The 19,565-nt window shown below is 46.3% G+C and overlaps 1 protein-coding gene across 1 annotated transcript; it reads left to right on the forward strand.

Moving 5' to 3' along the window:
- The first annotated feature begins 1,812 nt into the window (after positions 1–1,812).
- On the forward strand, positions 1,813–18,940 carry tshz3a (teashirt zinc finger homeobox 3a). Its single transcript, XM_068603988.1, has 2 exons — positions 1,813–2,198; positions 14,747–18,940. Exons 1-2 carry the CDS (start codon positions 2,159–2,161, stop codon positions 18,061–18,063), a joined length of 3,357 nt encoding a protein of 1,118 aa, XP_068460089.1. The 5' UTR covers positions 1,813–2,158; the 3' UTR covers positions 18,064–18,940.
- Positions 18,941–19,565: the final 625 nt, after the last annotated feature.

Consider the following 19,565-nt stretch of genomic DNA (forward strand, 5'->3'; position numbering starts at 1 on the left):
GAGTGAGGATGCTTGTGTGTGTGTGTGTGTGTGTGCGTGTGTGTGTGTGTGTGTGTGTGTGTGTGTGTGTGTGTGTGTGTGTGTGTGTGTGTGTGTGAGGAAGAAAGAGGGAGTGCATATGTTTCCATTTGTGTGTGCATAAGGTTCTAGATTTGTATCTGAAAGACTGAGCGGATCCTTGACTCTGAACACTCTCTATGTGTGTGTGTGTGTGTGTCTGTGTGCATGCCTGTGTGTGTGTGTGTCCATAATGTGTGCAGCATTGAGCACCCACACACAGCATGTTTTGGTATTTGTATGCGTCTTTTTGCTGGCAGGGGTCAGAACACATCAGAGGCCCAGAGGGTGACCCGGGACCATCCCACTCAGCAGAGATACTGCTGGCTCGAGAAAAAAGCAAGACGAGTGTTGGGGGAAAAAAAAAAGGAAAACTCATTACCTTGGCACTAAGACTTAACGCTCCTTCCTTGAACTGGCTTTGATCTCTACCTAATGTGGATATATGGAAGAAGTGATGCTTTTACTGTGATGAAAGCTAACATTTAACTGCACACATTAAATTAGCGAGGACAGAGCCTCAGGCATGTTTGCATTTTGGGGCAGTGAGGGGGTTGTTTAACAGATCTTTGCACTAGTCATAAGCTATATAGACGATGGGAGCGTGTTTTCTTTTAAAAATAAATACAATTACAAAAATGTCTGAAGCAACATACATAAAGGCCATTCCACCAAGGCTCATTGCCTTCTGTATTAGCACTCCCTTGTATCTACGATAGGTTGTTAAAAGTAATCGTATTTTACTCTATTTTTGACTTTACATTTTCTTGTTGTTTTTTTTTACACTGTACATATAACAAACCTCATTAAACACATTTCATTATAGGCTATATAATATACTATGTTTAGTTTATGTCCATAGTTACATGACATATCCTACTGCACATTTTCTATTATTTTGAAATGAACCCTAACCCTTTTTATACATCAATATATGACACCTATTTCTCATAGTACCCCACTGGTTTACTGTTTATTACCTTTGATTTTTGTTGTTGTTGTATATATCTATATTTGCTACTGTTTGTACATTCAGGTTAAATGCTAAACTGCAGTTTCAGTGTGCAATGGCATCTAACCTGAGCAACTGTTAAAAATCAAATATACAAAGAAACGTTTTACATTCACAAAATAAAGATCTGTTATAAATGCAGCCTTAAAATGCTATTTTTCATTACAGTAATGAAAGCTAATTATTATTATGAACCCGAAAAAAAGCTATGGAAATGTGTGACATTTAATAAATATAATTAGTAGATGAGTGTTTGTTGTTTTTTTTTTTGCATATTGACGCAAAGCTTGTAACAAATGTGTGTTGTCAATATTCAATTATACTCCCTTAAAATACTTTCGAAACAATTACTGCAAAATCCTATAATTTCCAGAGAATACAGACACAGAAGTATAATCATAACAATATATCCCACATCAACATGACTGTGACCAATTCAACCAGAAAACGTGCTACTACAGGTTCAACTCGGAGATGACGACACATAATCTGGGGACTTTATTGGAATGTTTTTCGGCTTGTTTGTGGTTTCGTTGCTAATTATCCTCCCGCTGTGTTGGAACAATCAGCGAACAGCTCATGCGCTGTGATTCACATGAAACGCAGAGGTGGGCGGACACTCCGCGTGGTGTCCGCCCCTCTGAGAAGTAAAGAGTTAACGGAGCGGTGGGTTTGCCCATTCTCCTGCTGTGAGTGACGCGACCGTCTCTCTTATCCCTCAACTTTGCCTGTTGCCAGACCAGGCAGCCGAGGTGGACGCTTATTATCACCGCTGACATTCCCAACGCGATCAAACGCACACGCCAAAAAATATATATATATATAGACATCCCCCCCTTCCCTCACACCCTCGTTTTATTTATTTTTTCCGCTGACTTTTCCTGCAGGCTGCTATTCCGTAACGATGATTTTTAGTTTCCCTCTCCATCGGACTCCCCGATGTTGTGCAGTCCACTGCACGAAGGCGTGAATCTTTTTTGAGTAGAGGTGGATCTTCCCGGATACGGCGAGGGGGTACATTGAATTAAAGAACAGAAGAAGAAGAAGACTTTCACGGAAAAACCCCTCCAATAAAAAAACACAAAAAACATGCCGCGGAGGAAACAAGAAGCGCCCAAGCGCGCAGCAGGTATGTGTATCCAATGGTAATGCTTTACTACCAGAAAACTGCGGATGTTACCTTTGTTTTGTAGAGCTCACTTTATAGTCACTGCATTTCCGTTTCCACTTTGTCTTCGCTCTCTCTCTCTCTTTTTTTTCTCCTTCTTGTTTTTGTTGCTTTCTAACGATTCGCGTTGTCGCTCTTGGCTATCTATACGATCCCGCGAGACGCTCGTGGAAAGTGTTCCTTTCTGAAAGCGGATGTACAGTTTCGATACAACAATCTGTGATCCTGCGTTTTCGCCCCGCACTCCCGAGAAGCTTCTGTAGTCCCGACGGGCGAGTTGCCTGCTGTAAACTTTCGCTTCCTATTGTTCCCAACTTGAATCCCCTGTCAGTTTCGCGATCCCAACAGCCGTCTACGTTTGATCCGTCGCGAGCAGATAAACCCCGAGGAGATATGCAGTGTTTTGTTGCCGCTAAGAGCCCGAGGCGTGCCATAAGGGGGACATAAGGGCTTTGTGCGCATTTGATCCGAGCGCATAACTTCTTTGCACAAGCTGGGAAGAAAAAAGCCCTACCTCTGATTTTTTTTTTCCTCTCCTCTCTTTCCTTTTCTTGGGATAAGATAAACAATTTGAGAGAGACAATGGGGTTTCGTGGGCTGGAAGGAGCCATAATCGACAGTTGCCATGTCTGATTTGACGGTTGATTGATTGGCTGTCATGCAGCTTTGATCTGATCCTTCCCGATTTGCATCAGAAAATCACTTCCCACCATGTGCTGCAGGCCGCTGACGTCACGTTTGAACCACTTTGAAAGGCCCTGTGTACTTTTTACCCTCACACTCAATCAGTCTCTCTCTCTCTCTCTCTCTCTCTCTCTCTCTCTGATGGTCAACTGACTAACGAAAAAGTAAAAGAAGAGCAGGGGGGGGGGCAAAGTGGTTTAACAGTGAGACATCATACACACACACACACACACACACACTTCCAGCAGAGAACATCACACTCCCATGTGCACGTGCTCACTTGTTCACTTTGAACACACAAACACACACACACACACACACACACACAGACACACACAGAGGCACAAACACAGTGGGTAGAGGAGGCGGGAGGAGTGGGTTAGAGGTTGTAAAAGGAGCCGTGTGCTATGTAATGGAGGGGAGGAATGGGTTTGCTCTGTCAGACCGGGCCGTCACAACGGCTTTGTTTCATGTTTGATTTAATTGTCTCTCCCCTGACAGGCCCATTCATCAATGGCTTTAATGGTCAATCAGAGACAGGCTGAGTGAGTGCTCCCATTCTGTTTAGCCATAAGCCGGCCTGGGCTTTTATTTCATCAAAATGCCCCAGCCTAATGTACATGCTCACTGGCTCAGAGTGGCCGCGGGGAGCACATAAAGAATGACTGAAAGCTTTCTGATTTCAGATCAGTGAGAAGGATGTTTTTTTTTTTTTTCTTCATCTCCTCCTCTCCTCTCTCCTCCCTGCTACGCTGCTGTTTCTCTGTTGACGAAAGGGAATAAAGGGCTGTAATATAGATCGTTTTGTGTTTTTAGAAAACAACTTTTTCTCCCTGAAACCGCACTTCTTTGTTCATTCATTCATCTATTCATTTCTTCATTTTTTTTCATGCTCCCCTTCCACCCCTGTCAGTCAGCCCGTGCAGCTGCAAGTTATAAAGTTGTCAACTGTTCAGTGGCACACAAAGGGTGATGATGAATTGATTGCAGCACAGAGCATGGTGATAGAGAGAGCAAAGAAAAGGATGACAGATGATGGGCCTTGATTAGGGACTTAGGGGGAGAGTCAGCCCACTGCAACCTTGAGACTTGCATGAAAAATCTATCCCCCTCCCCTTCACACGCACACACATGCACACACACACACAAAACTGCCTTGCGCTCTCATTGTCTCTCCAACACACTCTCTCAGCTTCTCCCTCTCTCTCTTTCCTTCCTCTGTCTAGGAGGGTTTCTCCCTCCACAGTACAAAACTTGTTTTGCCTGCTTCATTAGCGTAGGTCCAATTAGCCGTGAGGCTGATGGAGTCCTGACAGGCCCTGTGATTGGAGATGACAAGCTCGGGGTGCCCAGCCCAATGAGGTTTGCCACCACTTTGATGTAATCAACTTGATATTACACAGAGCCGCTCGCCTTTGGTTGTGCTGTAACTCAATTTTCCGCTGCAGGTGACAAATGGGCCTGCCTACCTGGGTCAGGTCTGAGTGCTCTTAACAACCGAGGGCAGCTGGCCACGTAAACAGCCGAGCAAACATGAGAAAGAGACTCTCCCAGCTGTACAGACCCACTTCCTTCATGGCTGCCGATTTAGCTTTGCCGCAAGCCAGAGGCCTGAAGCTGTTGAAAAGGCCACAGAAAGTTAAACTACTCGGCGGACTTAACAGGAAGTTGATATCGGCTTAACAACGTGGGGGCAAAGACGCGACTGTTTCGCTGGAATGTCGAACCTGGACAGTATTTCTGCAGAATGGTGCCAGTGTGTTTACAGTGTCCAGTGTGTTGCATGTGTCGGTGCACTGTCAAGGCAGGCCTTGTCATAATCTGGTCATGTGTGTATGAGTGTGTGTATAAGAGGGAGTGCGACACAGGAGAGGGGTCCAGGAAGGGAGGTGGGGGGGGTCTGATTTGGACCAGACTCCACAGCAACAGTCTCTTGTTTCTGCAGGGTCAGGATTATTGCTGCCAGACTGGCACCCATCACTCTGTGTGTGTGTGTGTGTGTGTGTGTGTGTGTGTGTGTGTGTGTGTGTGTGTGTGTGTGTGTGTGTGTGTGTGTGTGTGTGTGTGTGTGTGTGTGTGTGTGTGTGTGTGTGTGTGTGTGTGTGTGTGTGTGTGTGTGCTAACATCAGTGGCATGAACTTTCTGATTTGTTTGGTTTAAGTGTGTGTGTGTGTGTGTGTGTGGCTTGGGATGGTGATGAAAGGAGTTGTAACTGTAGACCACCTGCCAGTGTTAGGCCATAATTCTCTTGGCTCTTTAGGCCTGTCTACGTTGAGAAGTTTCTTCTCTCTGTCTTTGCACACCACCTATGTAGCACTCTTTAATTCCAAACAAAGAAGAGTAAGACATAGCACACACACACACACGCACACACACACACACACACACACACACATGCAGTGTTGACACTGGTGAAGATACGAGCCTTCACAGCACACATTGCAGACACATGCGCACATGTTGTGACTGGGTTGTAAAAGCAGCAAGTGAAATAGTAAGCTGTGTTTTTTTTTCTTTTCCTTCCTGTTGTTTACGTGTGAAAAGCATGCCCTTAACGGAAGCAGCGGGGGAGCACGAGTTGGGACTTAATTGTTCGGCCGACATGCAGGCCGCCCGACAGCGTTAGCTAGCTTTAACAACAATGCGACTCCCCTGGCCGAGGTTTGCAGGTGCGAGTGCGGCAAATGTTGTGGCCTTGCCGGCCCCGCTGCTAATGAAAGTCCTGTGGCTGGATTCCGGTGAGGTTGAGTCACGTCTGTGATCTATGTGTCTGATAAGTGCATACCTAATGAGGCTGTGAGCACCAGTGGAAGGAGGACGAGGAGGAGGAGGAGGAGGAGGAAGGCTGACAGAGTGTTTCCCACAGGTATTGACAGATGCCTTTTTGTTTTTGCCATAGGCCCTGACTCCATAAATCCTGCCTGTGTAATGATAACAGTGCCACCCTGCCAGCGAGTGAGTGAAGGAGACAGTGTAAGAGAGAAAGAGGGCAGAGGGGGAGGGAAAGGAGGAGGTGCCGGTGGTGGGGACGATGAAGAGAAGAAGAGCGGGGGCGGTGGAATGGGCCTTCTCTCCTTTTTAACACACACTTGGCAGATGTCAAGCCATAGGGTTGGGCTTCAGGAGAGAAAGAGCAGTATAAGTGCTGTAGTAGTGTCACAAATAGAAAACCGTTAGCCATCCACTCTTCCCTTTCAGCTTTCAGTGTGCTTTCAGCCGATGTTTTCAGCCGGGGCTGCTGTCTGGGCACTGAGTCGGAGGCTTTGTAAAAATAGTCCCACCGCTGTTGTGATAGATGCAGCTGCACTGTAGCGACAATTGGGACAAGCGGGATCCCTCCAACCCCACCTCTCAACCACCCTCTCCCATGTCTCCCACTCCGAGAGGTAGCGGGCGTCAGAGCCTGGTGGGATGTGTGCTCCATTCTGGGGAAACTGAGCTGCTCCGGTCTTCAGGGGTCTTGAAACCCAATCCAGGAGGAGAATAGCCCGGCCATGCCAGAGAGCCGATTTCCTTTTCAACAGAGTCATTTATCACTGACCCACCCTTCGCTTCTGACACGGTGACGTGTGTCATTTATCAAACGGGCTTTACCAGACACACAGAGAAGGGAGGTGGATAGGGGGCAGAGAGGAGGAGAAAGAGAGAGTGAAAGAGGGGAAAAACTAGACAGAGAGAAACAAAGAGAAGAAGAAGAAGGAATGGAGAATGAGGTGCAGAGTCAATGTAGGGCTGGGAAACCAGACTTGCCGTGTGTGTGTGTGTTTGTGTGTGTTTGTGTGTGTGTGTGTGTGTGTGTGTGTGTGTGTGTGTGTGTGTGTGTGTGTGTGTGTGTGTGTGTGTGTGTGTGTGTGTGTGTGTGTGTGTGTGTGTGTGTGTGTGTGTGTTAGTGAGTTTTTCCAGGGAAGATTGAGTTTTCCTGAAACCCTTGAGGAGAAGCGTTTGGGAGGGGAGATTTTTTCGAGATGACAGGGAGGATTGAGTTACACTGAGTTGTGTTTTGATGAGTGACAGAATGTTCTTCCATGAGACGACATCTGAACGAAGAGGAGAAATATGCTTTGCGAGTACACAAAGTCCGACAAGTGTGTTGGTATTGTTTACTCATAATATATGCGCGGAGAACGAGTATAGGGGCACCGTGGAGGTGTGCGTGCGTGCGTGCGTGCGCACATGTGGCCATATAGCGTCAGCGTTTAATGCTGCGTGTCTGTGTGTGTGTGTGTGTGTGTGTGTGTGCTGCTCCCTGATGAGCAGGGCTGACAGGTATCACTCATGCAGCAGCCTGGCCTTTAAATGAACCCGCGCTGCTCTGCTCCCCCGTGGCCCTAACAGACTCTCTCCAAGATGGATGCTTCTTTAAAAATCAGATTAATGATGGATACCAGGCTTATAGTGCCATTTATCATGAAGAATATTATTTAGGCCGGCCGTGTATGGCTGTAACTGGAGAGCCAGGACGAGAAGAAGCAGGGTGGAAAGCCTTAGACAGACACTCACTGTGTGATGGATGGCTGAGCGCTCTCTCTGAGTGTTACTAGACACCAGTGCCGCAGCAGTAGGCCATAATCAGATAGCCTAGGGATGTTTATCCCGCAACTACACTACCCAGATTGCTTTGCCTGGAGGGTTGCTTTTTGAAAAGTATCGTCTATCATTATTATCATCTTTAAAAAGTTACTGGTATCATGAAAACACTCTGGACACTGAAGGGCACGTAGGCGCCTCAGTGGGGATTATTGCAATTGTACATTACGAAATGATCCATTGGATCCAATCTAACTGGCTGTAATGATTACCTAGAAGTTTCCATTAAGCTTTGCCCAGAAGAGTCCCCTGCCCCGTGTCATTCCCCAATAATCATGAATAAAAGAGTACAGTGAGAGGTCAAGGCAAGGCCAGCTCCGCCGCTGCTGCAGAAAATGAAAAGAAAAAATCTGTTGTTTTGTTTATCGTCCACTTCTAGTTCCCTCTCTCTGTCTCCTACCTCCTCCTCCTCCTACTCACTACTGTGATTTATGGTGGCCATCCATCTTCAGGCTGCGTCCATCACCTCCTCGTTGCTAGGCGATCATGGCAGCAGCTGCGCGTCGTGAGAGGGGTTCGGTCGTCCCACTCCCAGGCCTTGACTTTACTCCCTTCACCCCGCGATTCAACTTTAAGCAAATTCACAGTTTTTGTTCCCGATAAAAGCCACAAACGTAATCCCAGTTTCAGACCTGAACCAATCCTTTGTTGTTCACTGTATCCCCGGTTGGAGCGCCGGACGTAGCGTCATCTCGTTACTACTCGGGACTCAGTGGGTCTGATTTTAGACCGATCCTGAACTGCAGGAAGCCGTGTTTGGACCCCAGCCTCAAGCGCAGACTTCCAGTAATGTGGGTTTTTTAGCACAAATCTTAAATGAAAATGTTGTTGTTTTTTTGTCCCTATATTCATAGTTTTACCCAACATTCCAATATGGCATGACACAACTGTTTCTACCTTTTTAACCTTCTTTTTGAGAAGTAATGACACGGCAACATCAGACACCTGTATACCCGGCCTTGACCCTTGACACAGCCATTATTAACTAAGAAAATAAAATATGAAGTATGAGCAGATCAAAAGGTTTTTTTTTTTAAATCGATTCGGTTTATTAGCAGTATTGACAGGGATTATGACTTGCCCTACAATAGATTTTATCGAGTGTGTTTGCGAGAGTCAAAGTGAATTTCTGATGGGGGATTTCCGGTGGGTCACGGGGAGAGAAAACAACTCTGAACGAATGAAAAGCCACAGTGCCTGGAGCACTTTGGACAACAACCGGGGGTCGCCAACCATACTGATTATTCTGGGGGGTCGCGACGAAGGTTGAAAGCCACTGCGTTGAGTTACACTGTAGTTCAGTTTAGATTATTGGCTTTAAATCTGCACGTTTGATCCGGTGAAACTATTGTTTGTAAGTGTGTTGTAAAGTCTGATTAATTCTTGCATATTTGTGTCTCTATGAAAAAAGCTGCAGAGTAATATATTTACACAGCCTGGTGACATTTTTAACAACATTTCTTTTACGAGGCCTAAACAGTTGGAGGAATGTGCAAATAAACAGTAGTTCTGTTCTGTTAAATGGAGCTTTGCTTGGGAACTGACTGAGTAACGCAGAGGCAGAGATGTGGGACGGTTGAAGGGAGTCCGACATATCCTGACTTCCAGATGGGCTCTGTGTGCACGTCGGACTGGAACACCGCCTGCCGATCCTTATTACTGCCCTTGGTTCTGCACCTGTGGAAGCTGTTTGTGTTTGCTTGTGTTTGTTTCCTTCTTTTTTCTTTATCGCTTATTGTGTCTGCGTCGAGTTTAAAAAGTGGGACTGGAACTATGAGTCACCTCGTTCTCTTCTACGTTAGAGTCAGTAACGGGAGACCTTTATGTGTTTGTGGCGCGTCTCATGTCAGATAAACGAGATGAATTTTCAGGTCTTGAAGGTCTGTACGTGCAGCTGGCAGCTTAGAGGTCCACTTATAACACAACAATCAGCCGAGGGTTGAATCTCTCTCTCTCTTTCTCTCTCTCTCTCTCCTCTCTTACTATGTGCATTGACAAGGTTCAGCCCTAAGCTTTGCCTGGGGCCAGAATGATCTCTCTGTTTTTCCCATCTCCCATATCACACATCCTGCACTACAATCGGCGGACACAATGTATTCACAATGCCATCAGGGGGTAGAGAACACACACAAATGAAAAAAAACTGACAAAGACATCCTCAATCGCTTGTAACATGAGAGCCTGTATAAGCACAGTGTTCTGGAGCGGCGGAGTTATGTATTAAAAAGTGAAGAGCACAAGATGGCCTTCTCTGGTCGTATACGAAAACAGCAAATTATTATTATTATGTTCATTTCTCAAATGGCCGCAGATCACCTGTTACGTATTTTCTCGGGAGACGTTCAGCCAGGCTGTAAGGATCAAAGGGAAAGGAGGGAGAGAGCTAAGTTTGATTGAGTGTGTTGCTTTGACAAATGTGTGCAACAGAGAGGCATTTTAGGTATGTTACTGATCTGCTGCTATTTTGACAGAATGGGGCTGTTTTGGACTAAATTATTCTAATCTATTTAAAGAGTTTTAGGCTGCTGGGAAACTTGAGAGAGTGAGTGGAAGTCGGTGGTTTGTGGGTTTTTTTTGATTGAGACTGAGGTGACTTCCTGTCCTGTAACGTTCTTGAACTGTTTCCTGTCAGTAAGAGCCCCCTTGCTGAGCGGCTGTGTTGGTTTAAGGGCGTCAAGGTCCAGTTAAAATACTGTACACATGTCAAGAAAGACTAGTCATGTTGTGAGACAGTTTAGCTCTCGCCCCACTATCCATTCCCCAACTGACTTCAGATATCTCAACCAAGAAAAGTCTTGGCAACTAAATCCTCCTTTCCTCTATTTTTCAACTGGATAATTATAACAATAATAAACCTGATTTATGTTGTATCTTTTATAAAATAAATGTATCTCTCTGTCTCTTGAAAGAAATGTCTATAAAATCCCATTGCGATGCATTGTTGTATAATTTATGAAACCATAAACAATAGACTGCACTCTCTGTGTTATCTTTGTTCCTGTTGCTTGATTTTCGTTGTTGTCTTTGAACAACCATAAAACTTTTGTAATCGTAACAGCAAGCTATAAGGGACCACCCATGTAGACCATTTCCTCTCCCCTCCCTGTATCCCAGTTGTGTCTTTGTGCACGGTACAGTTCTCTATGCGTACAGTGATTATCAATCTAATTACAGGAGTAATCAAGCCTTGAAACCCATGTAAACAATGCTTTTACATTTTTAGCATCAGTTATGTTTTCTTAAAAATTCCCCTAGATTAGTGAAGCGTTCTTATTCCTCTCTTCTATTTGTGTAATGCACAGAAGTGTACACATTGAATTTACATTATGCATTATCTTGGTTTATGAAGTGGGTTGCACATTATTTAACATGTTCGTGAATTTTAACGGATCCTTTTTCACCATATTTTTGCTCCACCATTTTAAAAAAAAAAGAGTAACAAAGATAATGTACTTTTTACTAGGATATACAGACAACAGCTGATGATGCTGTTTTCGAGTGTAGAAAAAGTAAAGCATAAAGATTGTACCCAATGATTACCGCACAAATAACCTTTTTTTTTTTTTTAAATCATGATGCCAGTGGCAAGGATGTCCTTTTTTCTTTTTCTTTTTTCAGAGAGCAAGCAGTCATTTGAGTATGAGGGTCAGACTCAGGTAGAGCTTTTAATGACACATCCTGTTTACCCCGCTGTTGTTGGGTGTGATCGAGCGCCCAGACTGTTTTCCCAGCTGTGGGGGCCAAACCAGGAATATGCACCGTGTTGATCAAGGGACAGATTGAAGAAAAATGCTTAGTAATTTTAATCAAGAGGTATGCCATCGCACTTCCGCAAATTCACTAAAATGTGAATGTATTTGAATCGAGCCGCGATAATCTCCTCCCCCCCCCCCCAAAAAAAAGAAATGCATGATTTATTTACATTTTTTTCAGGTCTTCATATTATCGCTCCTGCATACAAAGCCTATTTAAAATGTAGCGAAAACAGACCGCGTGTTCAGCATTGCTTGAGGAGAGATAGCCCATGGGACAGAGGGAGGGAGACGCTGAGAGACTCTGCTTTAGAGGCAGCCACAGCACCTTCCTGCTTAATCACCCCCTGTCCCTGCCCTGTCTGTTGTTCCTGATCGTCAGAGCAGCACTGCAGTATTTCTATCAGATGATCTCTCCCTCTTCGTCTGCGGCCCTTATGTTTATGAAAATGATACTCCACAGGAATGCCTCCTGCATGCCAAGATGTCACTGTCTTTCCTCATCGCTCGCATCTACGTGCATGTGCGAGTGTGTCTGAGAAGAGAGGGGGGTGGGGGTGGGGGGGGGGTGAGCTGGTGTCATAACTGACTGACTAGCTTTATTCATAATTACGTGGGGGTGTGCATGTGACGTTGCGTATCTTCAGGTGAAGTGTGTGTATCTTCATGTGAGACTTATTTTCTGCAGCTTTTGTGTTTGTGCGAATGTGTTATTGCTATTTCTGTGTGAGCCGTGACTGAGATGTTGATTGTGTGAAAGTGCACCTCCTACCCTTCTTACCCACACCACACCCCCACCCTAAGGAATCAATCATGGAACCTAATGATTCTTGTCTTTCCCCCACATGGCATCAGCTCACTTTATCATAACATGAACACACATACGCTCTATCTCTCTCGCTCTCTTTCACACGCACACATTTGGAAAACTCACGCATCGGCCCCTAAACCATATGCTTAGATATTAGTTAAGACTGCAATCCAAGAGTATTGTTGTATTCATAATCCTCTTCTTTTTTTCTATTGTAAGGGAGCCTCTATACTCCCATCACCTTTTATTAGCTTGATAAATCACCTCTGTTGTCAGTCAAGCCAGGGAGAATAATTGGATGTGGTTGTCGCCCTGTGTGATGGATTATCAGTCATTGGGGATTAAATTAACAGATAGTGCTCAGACATAATGGTTTTTGTTTTGCATTTTAAATTGCCTGGGAGCATGGCTAGACTTTGTAGACTTTATAGCTGGTCCTTTTGGACTTTTCTCCCTCTCTATGTGCTCTCCAGGCTTAATGATAAATGAACAATAACCTATAGGGCCGCAGCGCTATTAGTCAGAAATGTAAAACATTTACGACCACGTTAAGGCACAGAGAGAGACCCGGGAAGGGTTACAAACGTGATAACGTGACAAGAAATGGGATGTGGCAATAGTTTGAGGAAATAGCACGACAATGTGAAGAAATATGTGGAATAAGAGAGAGGTGACCTGACAAGTTGGTCAAGCGGTGTGCCGGGCTGGCCTGATGCAAGCTGACATCCGTGACCAGCTAGTGAGGACATAAACACATTAACTACCTCATCCTGGCTGGATTTCCTCTTTCAAATGAGAGTCTGACACAAATACCTTCCACGGGAGAAGCGGAAGAGAAAGTCAAGCAGAGAGGGTGTGGGCAGTCGCTCGAGCGCTGGTAGCAGTGAGATATATACCTTGTGTGTTTGCCCGAGCGTAAGCGATTTAGCTCTTCGCCCCTTCTTCATCTTCCCGGACCCCTCCCTCCTCTCCGCATCCACATTATCATAATTGTGTCCAGAACATGAGGGGCCGGGGAAGTGATCATGTCATTTTATTTACACCCTGCTTGGCCTTTTTTACAAACGACATGCCACTGACTGCCAAGCGGACTGGGGCCCGACGACATCTTTTGATCAGGGCTGTCGGGGCCTATCAGCGGAGAATGGCAGGTAATGGATACCCAGTGACAAACCAAATCTCCGGGAGGACGGAGAGTGGTCTGCACCTGCCAGGTCTCCATTAGGCTGGCCTCTCAGTGGGGCTGCCTGCTGACTGTGCCCCCAGGGCCCAAATCAGACCAGCGCCAGCCGCATGGCTGCCTAGAGATTGGCTGTTAGCACTGGAAATGAGAGTTATTTCAGCTATGACATTTTTGTTTAGACTGGACGTGAGTGTGTGGAGCGGTGGGGGGAATGAAGGATTTAGTCACAGCGTGTGTATGTGTGTGTATGTGGGTGCCTGTTTGTGTCCACATGCCCAAGCTCCATTGTATGAGTGCTCACACTATAAAAGCTTATACCTACAGCTTCTTTCCATGGCATTTGTCTTCGTTTACAATATTGTCCAAATGGCCGCAGACCTGTCCACAGGCCATCCTCTATTTTCAGAGATTATTTGTTTTTCCTCAAATTGAGCGGTTGCGTGAGTGAGGTGGACAGGAAATGAGGGAGGGGGCGTGGTGACACTGCGGAAGAAGGGGGTGAGTGGTGGGTGAGTCGTAGTTGTGTGTCTGTGTGTGTGTGCGCGCACACACAAACTTATCATCTTTCTCCATGTGAGGAGCAACATGCAAAGTGACAGATCGCTTATGCAATGTTGACGCTCCTAGAATCTCACCTCGTGCACTTTATCTTCTCTTGGTCTCGTTTTCTCCCTTCCTTATTTTCTTGATTTCTTTTTTTTTATCAGAGAAATGTATTTGCATTATGTTTGCATGACATTAAACACCTGTTTCGACCGCTTGTGATTTGCTCTTAAGAATGCAGCTTGAACAGAAGGGTATTGACTATATCTTCTGCGCATTAAGACACTAATGAACTCACTTCAGTACAGATCATACCGTACAATGTCTTTTCAACATTTCCTCAACAAAAGTCTGACATTACTTTTTTGAAATCCTTCAAGATATGCTCTGTGTGGGTGTGGGTGTGTGTCTGTATGTACTGTATGTGTGTGTGTGTGTGTGTGTAATCAGAGAAGAGGCAGATGAAGAGGCGTCAGACATATTAACTGACAGATGGAGGTTGATCCAACTCATTTATTACCCCAGAGGAGAATGCCACAGTGAGATTGGGCTTCATTAATTTCAGATTTAGTTTTCATTTCAAGCTGTTGCGCCCTGAGATAAATAAAATGGCGCATTATGTTTTTGCCAAGATATTTCTTTTTTGTTTTCCTCCAATAGAAGGAGTGAAAAGAGGGGAGGCATAAGTTCCGTGTGGCTGGGGTAGTATATAAATACAGGCTCGCCTAGAGGAAAATAACACCTCAACGGTTGATGAGGTGAAATGGGATGACTGTAATTTCTCAGCTCAGCTTTAAAGGCTCCCACACAGATGGCTCATTTATCCCTGGGAGTCCTCGGGCACACATAGCAGGGAAACTTTTTCTCCAGTTATTCTAACATAGCATGTTCACTCCCTGCAATTTAACTCATCTCTTTCTTTCTCTCTTTGTCTCCATTCTCCTCGCAGCCTATTCTCCGGAGGAGCTGACAGAGCGCACTGTGGAGGATGAGGAGGCGGAAGCAGACGACCTGCCCACAGCCCCTCAGGATGACCTTCCCATGAAAGATGAGTTTGTGGAGCAAAGCGGAGGGCCTGCCAAGGAGCAGACATGTGACCAGGAATCAGCTGGGGCAGCAGAGCTCTCAGGACAGGAGATGGACAGTGAGTCACATGTGAGTGAGACCAGTGACCGTCTCTCAGACTTTGATAGTCCCTCAAGAAAAGCCGAGGGCAACTTGGTCACAGCCCCACTAAATGGTGGCACTAAAACACCACCCATAGGCATGGACACCTTAGAACAAATGAAGGTTATATACTCCAGCTTCCTGACCGGGCCCTTGTGGTCACCGCTGAACTTTAATTCCACGCCGCCACAGGCGCAGACGTCGGCCTCGACAGAGAAGCCAGCTCGCAGCAACAGCACCAGCAGCAGTAGTAGCTGCAGCAGCGGTAGCTATGACTGGCACCAGTCTGCAGTGGCAAAGACACTACAACAGCAGACTCCCCAGAGCCGTCACCCTGCACAGTCTGAGCCCAGCCTCTTCAGTACAGTCCAGCTCCACAGGCAAAACCCAAAGCTGTTTGGCTCAATCTTCACTGGGGCCAGTAAGTTCCGCTGCAAGGGCTGCAGTGCTGCTTATGACACCCTGGTGGAGCTGACAATTCACATGAACGATACAGGCCACTACCGCGATGACAACCATGACAGGGCAGGCAGTGGCTCAAAGCGCTGGTCCAAGCCACGTAAGCGGTCCCTGATGGAGATGGAGGGGAAGGAGGATGCCCAGAAAGTCTTGAAGTGCATGTATTGCGGCCACTCCTTTGAATCACTTCAGGACCTCAGCGTCCACATGATCAAGACCAAACACTACCAGAAAGTGCCTCTGAAGGAGCCCATGGCGCCTTTGGCAGCCAAGATTATGTCTTCTAAGAAAAGGGGGCATGTGGGGTTGGACCTCACGGCCACGCCACGTTCTCGAGAAGGAACCCCGAAATCTAAGCACTCACAGGCGGACCTGGGTGAACCCCAACAGAAACCCTCCTCCAGCCCCTACACGACCCCTAATAACCGCTACGGCCACCAGAACGGCGCCAGTTATACTTGGCAGTTTGAATCCAACAAATTTCAGATCCTCAAGTGTATGGAGTGTGGGAGTTCCCATAATACACTGCAAGAGCTGAGAACCCACATGATGGTGACAGGACACTTCCTGAGGGTGACCAGCTCTGTGGGGAAGAGAATCAAAACACTTCCTGAGGCCACCTCCCCCAACCCTGGTAGGGTTAGCACACCTACTGAACAGAGGGTCCAATCCGTCCCACTCGCACCCTCCACTTTCTCTCCTCCACCTCCTCAAATTGCAACAAGTCCCCCTGCTACCTCCCCTCCTCTGAAAGATATCAAAAAGGAAGAGGTGGAGGAGGAGTGCTCTAAGCAAGAGGCTGTAAGAAATGAGAAGCGAGTTGCAGCGTCAGTTGGGAAGGAGGAGGATGCTGAGAAAGAGGAAAAATATGACATCTCAAAGTATAGCTATCTTACCGAAGAGGATCTGAAGGAGAGCCCTAAAGGTGGCTTTGATATTCTCAAATCACTGGAAAACACTGTGACATCAGCCATCAACAAGGCTCAGAGTGGGAATCCAAGCTGGGGCGGCTATCCTAGCATCCACGCAGCCTACCAGTTCCCCAGTGCCCTCAAGCTCCAACAGGGCGGCTTGGAAAAGAATTCCCCACTGAAGTTCCTGTTCAACGGAGGAGATGGAGCGCTGTCCTCCCTTGCCAAGAACCAGCCCCTCGTTTCCCCACCTCTTAGTCAGTCCTCCCCCTTCCCCAGCAACAACTTCCAGGCAATGGAGGATTTAGTGAAAAAAGTGACGGAGAAAGTAGCAAAAGTAGAGCAAAGGGTGAAGCAATTGTCTCCAAAGATGGAGAACCACCCCTCTCCCTGTAGCAGTGAGGCTGGAGAATCACATAGGGGAGGAGAGGCCGACTCCCCTCGGGAATGGAGGGCGGTCACGCCAGCCAATAGCGACAGGGGAAGCCATAGCGACAGAGCATCCCCGGCAACCGAACCCAAGAGGGAGACAGCAGTCAAATCCCCGCTCGCCTCTATGCTGAGATGCAGTACAGCCATTATCACTGGCCATACTCCTCCAGAGCAGCCCTTTGTCAACCCTCTAAGTGCTCTTCAGTCAGTAATGAACATTCATTTGGGGAAAGCAGCCAAGCCCTCCTTGCCAAACCAAGATCCCCTGAGCCTGCTCTCCAGGCTTAGCCAGAGCATGGCTGAGAGGGCTGCTGTGGCCGCTCCTCCCTCACAAACCAAAAAGCCGGAAAGTGCAGTTGATGATAGCTTTGGCCAGCCCAGTGATGACCAGCCTATGGACCTCACTAAAGGGAAAAGTGATAGAGGGGGCTCCGTAGGCTCAGCCCCCCTAACGCCTTCATCCACGGCTTCCTCCATCTCCCCCTCCTCCCTCTATACCCCTGCGAAGCTAGCGGTTGTCTCTCCCTACACATCCAGCAGCCCTCTGCATGAAAACGCATTGTCGGATATCTCGGACATGCTGAGGAACCTGACACAGTCCCACCATGTCCCGAAGCCTCCCTCGCGGTCCCGGGCCACAGACAAAGCCGAGATCGTGGGCTCTACCCATGACGACGACGAAGCGTCTCTGCACGGCCACAAACGCAAAGGCCGCCACTCTAACTGGAACCCCCAGCACCTCCTCCTCCTGCAGGCCCAATTTGCCTCGAGCCTGAGGCAGACATCAGAGGGGAAGTACATCATCAACGACCTCAGCCCACAAGAAAGAATGCATGTGTCTCGTTTCACAGGCCTCTCCATGACCACCATCAGTCACTGGCTGGCTAACGTCAAGTACCAGCTAAGGAGAACTGGCAGAACCAAGTTCCTCAAAAACCTGGACTCGGGTCAACCTATATTCTTCTGTAGTGACTGTGCCTCACAGATCCGCACCCCGGCAGCGTATGTATGCCACCTGGAAGCCCACCTAGGGTTCAGAATCAGGGACCTGGCCAAGCTGTCCCCTAAACAGACTGCCAGGGACTCCCACACTCTCTCTGAGAAACTAGTGCCCCTGGAGTCTTTCCTTTCTCCACAATCACAAGACGACTGCAATAGTAATGGGACGGTGTTCCGCTGCCAGCTCTGCGTCCGTAAATTTGCCACTAAGCACGCCATCAAGCTTCACCTCAGCAAGAGCCACGGGAAGTCTCCAGAGGACCATCTGCTGTATGTGAGCGAAGTAGAGAAACACTAAAATACTCTCGGCAGTAGACATACTGGACAACATACGTAGACTGGCTGTTAAAAACAAAAACACAAACATTATATTTGAAAGTGTGGTGATGCACAACGATGGCATGAACTACTGTCAAAATAGTCAGCACATGTTGTTTACATCTATTCGGCCTACAAAACATTTCTAATTTCTCTGTATTTCAAAATACTTTTATTTCACCAAAATATACTGTAGGTCAAAGATAGTCAGCCTGATTTGTCGAGGACAGATTCTCTCCTGATCCTGGTGAATCTCTTGACAAGAAGGTCAGCTAATAACTTGAAATGTATTAACTTTATTGTATTTATTTTGTATTTTTGTGAGTTTGGTTCTGATTTGCTGGTAGACTGCATGTTCAACAAGTTTTACTGTTAACATTTGTACAGTCCTGTCCTGTCCTGTCCACATTTTAAAATGCCCTTTCAAACTGGTCATTTTGTAACACTATAAAACAGCCAAATGCCTGGGAACGCTCCTTTTTTAAAAGAATCTGCCAAACAGCAAAGATTCATTGCTTGTTTTGTTTTTTTTGTTTTCTCTGTACAGCCTGTTGATTTTCTTGCTGATTGTAAAAGCTGCCTTGTTCTTTATCATTGAGTAAGGGGCACTTAAAATCCAGGTCTGTGTAAAAATGTATATATAGTGTATAAGCTTACAACTTGCTGTTTAAATTATGCATACTTGTTATATTTCCTAATTTAAGAGGACTATGACTATCCACTGGTGCAGAGCCTTTGAAGAAGATGAAAAAGGACATTGTTTTGCACAATAGTTTTATAAATGTTATTTGATAAAAAAAAAATGAAACTCATACAAATATGTTAATGCCTTGTGCTTCTATGATTAAATTGAATTAACTGCTGCATAAAACATTTGTTTTCTTTTATATCTAACACTCCTGAACATTTGTAGATCAAGGTGCATTATGGATTTCTAAATCAAAATACAATATTTCAACAAGCAACATTTCATTGAATAGTTGCACATCACAGTAGTGTCCCAAAAATGTTATTCTGCGTCTGTTATCACATTTTTCACCTGGCTTGCAGGAAAACCATACATCTTTAGAGAAGAAAAACAAAACTCATCCCTCCAAATTTCTGTCCCACCTTGTGATGACTAAGCATTTACAAATCAGCTGACAGAAACACTGAGCAGAACATAAAGAACCCTCAGCATTTTCTTCTGCAGTTGTTTTTGCCACCACAATTTCTCTCTCGATATTCCCAGTGATTTCTGTGTCGTCGCGTTGTTGTGAGGCTGACTCGAGAGGTGCGAGCGGTGCCACTGCCTGCAAGGCGTCTGGCAGGTGGTGTGTGCTGCATGTAAACCACCAGATGTTTCTGAAACGAGCCACTGGAGGAGGAGGAGGAGGCAGGCGGGCTGCAACAGCAGGCAGAGTGGGCTGATTACCACGGGGGCTTGGATGCCATCAGGAGCCCTGGGCACAGACAGCAGATCTGGCACACACCTGGACTCCA

This window comes from Clinocottus analis, unplaced genomic scaffold, assembly GCF_023055335.1.
Source record: "Clinocottus analis isolate CAN_PGR_092001 unplaced genomic scaffold, fCliAna1.0.p SCAF_6, whole genome shotgun sequence".
Taxonomy (NCBI): Eukaryota; Metazoa; Chordata; class Actinopteri; order Perciformes; family Cottidae; genus Clinocottus; species Clinocottus analis.